Source organism: Oryzias melastigma, linkage group LG10, assembly GCF_002922805.2.
Source record: "Oryzias melastigma strain HK-1 linkage group LG10, ASM292280v2, whole genome shotgun sequence".
NCBI lineage: Eukaryota > Metazoa > Chordata > Actinopteri > Beloniformes > Adrianichthyidae > Oryzias > Oryzias melastigma.
In genome coordinates this window covers 14,642,605-14,647,460 of record NC_050521.1, presented here as the reverse complement: position 1 = coordinate 14,647,460, position 4,856 = coordinate 14,642,605, and the positions used below count along the sequence as shown (strand labels likewise).

The following is a 4,856-nucleotide window of genomic DNA, read 5'->3' as shown; positions in this document are numbered from 1 at the left end:
CGCATGTGCCTGAACAGGAGTAACATCCTCAAGGGGTGCCACACAAAACCAGCAATCTTTGTTCTGGAAAAGCGCACAGCTTTACTGTTTTAAAAGTGAAGGAAAATCCAGATATCCTGATAGGAAATAAAATCTACTCAAATTAAGTGTCTCATTATGTTAATGCTATTAAAGTCCAAATCTGTCTAAGGGCAGGGATAACCTGTTTATTTAGTTCTAGTTTTTAACTATTGTTCATATTTTGAAGCCCAATGAGGCAAATTCCTTGGTGATTTGGGGCTATATAAATAAAATTGAATTGAAATTGAATTGTTGTCAAGTTAAAATACATGGGTATTCAATAGCTTTTAAATATGCATATTAACAGTTTTTGTACTTCTTTGGGATCATTGAGATGTAAATAAACAGCAGTAAAATTAAGAAACCAAAGATAAAAAAAAGTCCAAGGCAGGTCTTCATGACACAAGACAGAAGTATTTGTTAAGATTTATTTTTGAAACACCTAAAATAAATAGACACCAATAAACATGAATGCGCTTATTCACATCTTGCTAGGTTTTCAGATATTTAAAATTTTTTTTTTTTTTGGCACATCATTGTAAATGTACAGTTGTTCACATGGTGTCACTGTTGAACACTGAAGCATAGTGCTCTCTCCCACGTTGACGTCCCAGTTATTTTCACTGGGCGTGTGAGGATCGCATCTGTCTGGAAAAAAGATGATTTTCATTCAAAATCTAGTCCTTTTTCCGAGGCATTCCCAAGTTTTTGCTTTGAGATATTTTCAATAATTCCAAAAACCTCCCGGATCTGAAGAGGAAACATCCATGTTTTTGACTGCGCATCAGAGGATGGCGCTTTGCGCTGCTGCCTTTGTCTTCGCTGCAGTGTGGCCCAGTGCGCTCTCTGTGACTCGCCACTCTATAGCCGAGGAGATGGAGCGCGGCTCTGTTGTGGCCAACCTGGCTGCGGATCTAGGGCTTGATCTAAAATCCCTGCAAGACCGTGAGGTAAAACTCGACATATTTACCAACAAAAGGTATTTAGATTTCAACAAAAAGACGGGGGAGCTTTATATTGTAGAAAGAATGGATAGGGAGTATCTGTGTCCAGCTAAGCCAACATCCTGCTTTCTAAAGCTCGACGTTGTCATAGAAAACCCATTGCGCATCTTCAACATTGAGCTCGGTATTACAGACATTAATGACAATGCTCCGCTTTTCCGGCGAGACAGAGTCGAGCTGGACGTTTCCGAATCCGCGACGCCGGGTGAAAGGTTCTCCCTGCCCAACGCCGCGGATCCAGATGTGGGCATAAACACGATCAAAACTTACAAACTCAGCGCCAGTGAACATTTTACCATCGAGATTCAGACGGGAAGTGACGGGACGCAGTATGTGGATTTGGTTTTGACTAAATCTTTAGACCGAGAAGAGACAGCAGCGCATCATTTGATCCTGACAGCCGTGGATGGAGGTGCGCCTGTGCGCTCTGGCACCGCAAATATCGTGGTCAGAGTGCAGGATACGAACGACAACCCCCCGCGCTTTGACAAACAGATTTACACAATAAATATGACTGAAAACACTCCGATAGGCACCGCAGTGACGACGCTTAACGCAACAGATCTGGATGAAGGTCTGAACGCATTAATAATGTACTCGTTCACCCTTTACACGTCAGAGAAAACACAAGATGTGTTTGCGTTAAATCCAAACACCGGAGAAATAACCGTAAAAGGGATGATAGATTACGAGGATATGAAATTTTATGAGATGCACATTGAGGCCAGAGACAAAGGGACGCATCCGCTGCTCGGACAGTGCAAAGTGGTCGTCCACGTGACCGATGTGAATGACAATTATCCAGAAATCACCATTCAGTCTGTTAGAAACACAGTACCTGAAAACATTCCAGTAGGGAGTGTCATTGCGCTGGTGGAAACAAGTGACAGGGATATAGGCGATAATGGAAAAGTCACCATTTCCATTCACCAGGCAATGCCTTTTATTTTGAAAAAATCCTCAGATAAACCAACACAATATGAACTCATTGTATCCGAGCCTTTAGACCGTGAGAACGTACCTGAATATGAAATTAGACTGATTGTAACTGATTCAGGAATGCCCCCCCTGTCAGACAATGAAACAATAACAGTGCGTTTATTGGATGTGAATGATAATGCTCCAAAGTTCCCAAAGTCCTTTTACACCATCAGAGTGATGGAGAATAATGCCCCCGGGGCCCTGCTGGAGTCTCTGAGTGCGTTTGACCCTGACCTCCATGAAAACCAGTATCTGGTTTACGTCATCATAGAGAAGGAGATCGCTAACACCTCCATGTCCATGCTGTTCTCCATCAATCCAGAGGACGGGAAACTTTACGCGCTGAAAACCTTTGACTATGAGATTGAGAAGGAGTTTCTTTTCCACATCGAGGCCAGAGACTCTGGCTCTCCTCCTCTCAGCAGTAATGTGAGCGTCCACATCATCATCGTGGACCAGAACGACAACGCTCCTGTCATCGTGTCTCCGTGGCGAGCACACGGCTCTGTGGTGGAGGAGAAGATTCCCAGATCCACAGATAAAGGCTCCCTGGTCGCCAAGGTGATCGCTTTGGACACGGACTCTGTGCACAACTCTCGGATTACATACCAGTTCCTGCAGGTGACTGACGCCACCTTGTTCAGTCTGGACCAATACAACGGAGAGATCCGGACCATGAGGATGTTCAGTTACAGAGACCCGCGCCACCAGAGACTGGTTGTTGTTGCCAAGGACAACGGGGAGCCGGCTCTCTCTGCTACAGTCACCATCAAGCTGTCCACAGAGGAGACTGCTGTTAAGGCCTACTCTGACATGACTGAGGTGCCTCTGGAATACGACATCTTCTCAGACCTCAACCTGTATCTGGTGATTGGTCTGGGCTCGGTGTCCTTTCTCCTGCTCATCACCATCTTGGTCACCATCGTGCTGAAGTGTCAGAAAGCCAAGCCCAGCAAAGCGGCTCCTCCCAGCAGGAACAGTGTGATCAGTGAGAGGAACTCCACCATCGCAGACTCCACTCTGGTGTCCAACGATGCCTACTGGTACAGTCTGTTTCTGGCAGAGACCAGGAAAGGGAAGCTGGTGGTTAGACAGCCTGTGCCAAAGGGCTCCAGATACATCGTGTCCAGCATTCCAAGAGGGACAGGACTCACAGACACTAGTGACTCAGCTGCTTCCACTCTGCAGGTAAGCCTTAAAAACATTCTTACAAATTTCTTGAAATAATAATAATAATAATAATAATAATAATAATAATAATAATAATAGAATAGAATAGAAAATACTTTATTAATCCCTTTGGAAGTCCTCAGGAAAATCCAGGTACCAGCATCCGTACGGCACACAAATGGAGTAAAATAACAAATTAAAGTAAAATAGACTGAATATGAAGTAAAATAGACTGAATATAGCTAAATATGAAAATAGAAAAAAATAATAAATAATGGAGAAAATCAACATTGCACGCTACCGTGAATGATGGGACATATTGCACGGGTGAGAGTATTGCACGTGTTCCGGTTATTGCTCGTGTGATGTATTAGGCAGCTACGCCCCTCCCCTCTTGACCCTCCCTCTCCCCCTCCTGCCGAATGCAGAGTTGCACAGCTTGATGGCTCGGGGGACAATAATACTAATATTACTAATATTAATAATAGAACGAAATTATAGCATTTAAACTGATATAGATTTTTTTTTCTTTAGACAAAACTGCAAACTTTGCTAAAAAAAAGAGAAAAGAATTAATAAAAAGTAAAAATACTTCTGTGAAAATGTTTTATTTTTATTATTTTTTTTTATGGGTGGCGCTGTTTTAAAAATACAACGCAGGACAGGCAGCGCCATGACGGCGCACCGTTGTCATCAGAGCTCACAGTGAACTAAACAGCTCCGTGGTGCTGAAAATCGCTGCGGCGGAAAAATACAAAGGAGAAAAAAAGGGACTCTCTCATATTCTTTAAAAATCGGTGGACAATTCTTTAAATACATTTTGGGGAAAAGGAAAAAACAAACAAATGGAATACATGTCCGTGTTACACTATTTTTATTCCTAACATTAAACAAAGAGACCCGTCACTGCAATGGATGCCTGGCGAAGGTACGTCCCGCTTTTCACAGTCATTTTTTCGTCTTTTACGGCGCAAATATTAGGCTCAGTGACTCATTATTCCATTCCGGAGGAAATGAAAGAAAGATCGGTTGTTGCCAATCTTGCAACAGATTTGAGGCTGGATGTGAAAACGCTGAATGAGAGGAAGATGCGTTTGGACGTGATTGCGAACAAGAAATATCTGGATGTGAACAAAGAGACTGGGGAACTGTACATCGTGGAGAAAATTGACCGAGAAATTGTTTGTAATTCAAAGTTAACGTCCTCTTGTTATCTCCGATTGGAGGTCACTTTGGAAAATCCAGTAAGAATTTTTAATATCGACGTGGAGATTTTGGACATGAACGACAACGCCCCACAGTTTCGCAGAGAAACAATCTATCTGGACGTGTCGGAGGCAACGCCAAAAGGAGAGAGATTCTCGCTCAGTAACGCGGTTGATCCTGACGTTGGATTAAATTCTGTGAAAACATATTATTTAAGTGAAAGTGAATATTTTAACATCGAGGTTCAGACAGCAAGAGATGGATCAAAGATTTCTGAACTGATTTTATTAAAACAGTTAGATCGGGAGCAGCAGGCCGTCCATCATTTGACACTGACAGCTGTAGACGGAGGAAAACCAGCTCGTTCAGGAACCGCCAGCGTTATTGTTCGTGTTTTAGATACAAATGATAACACTCCTACATTTGACAAATCCA

At 42.9% G+C, this 4,856-nt stretch overlaps 1 protein-coding gene across 1 annotated transcript; it reads left to right on the top strand.

The window, feature by feature from the left end:
- Positions 1-424: 424 nt before the first annotated feature.
- Positions 425-3,613, top strand: pcdhb (protocadherin b). Its single transcript, XM_024284027.2, has 2 exons — positions 425-3,233; positions 3,590-3,613. The coding sequence occupies exons 1-2, from the start codon at positions 828-830 to the stop codon at positions 3,611-3,613; spliced, it is 2,430 nt and encodes an 809-aa protein (XP_024139795.1). The 5' UTR covers positions 425-827.
- Positions 3,614-4,856: the final 1,243 nt, after the last annotated feature.

What these genes read in the sequence shown, in the direction of transcription:
- pcdhb (XM_024284027.2), top strand. Translation starts at nt 828, where the DNA reads ATGTTTTTGACTGCGCATCAGAGGATGGCGCTTTGCGCTGCTGCCTTT. An exon ending in CAGCTGCTTCCACTCTGCAG is followed by an intron (nt 3,234 to 3,589) that starts GTAAGCCTTAAA and finishes GTGATGTATTAG; the next exon opens with GCAGCTACGCCCCTCCCCTC.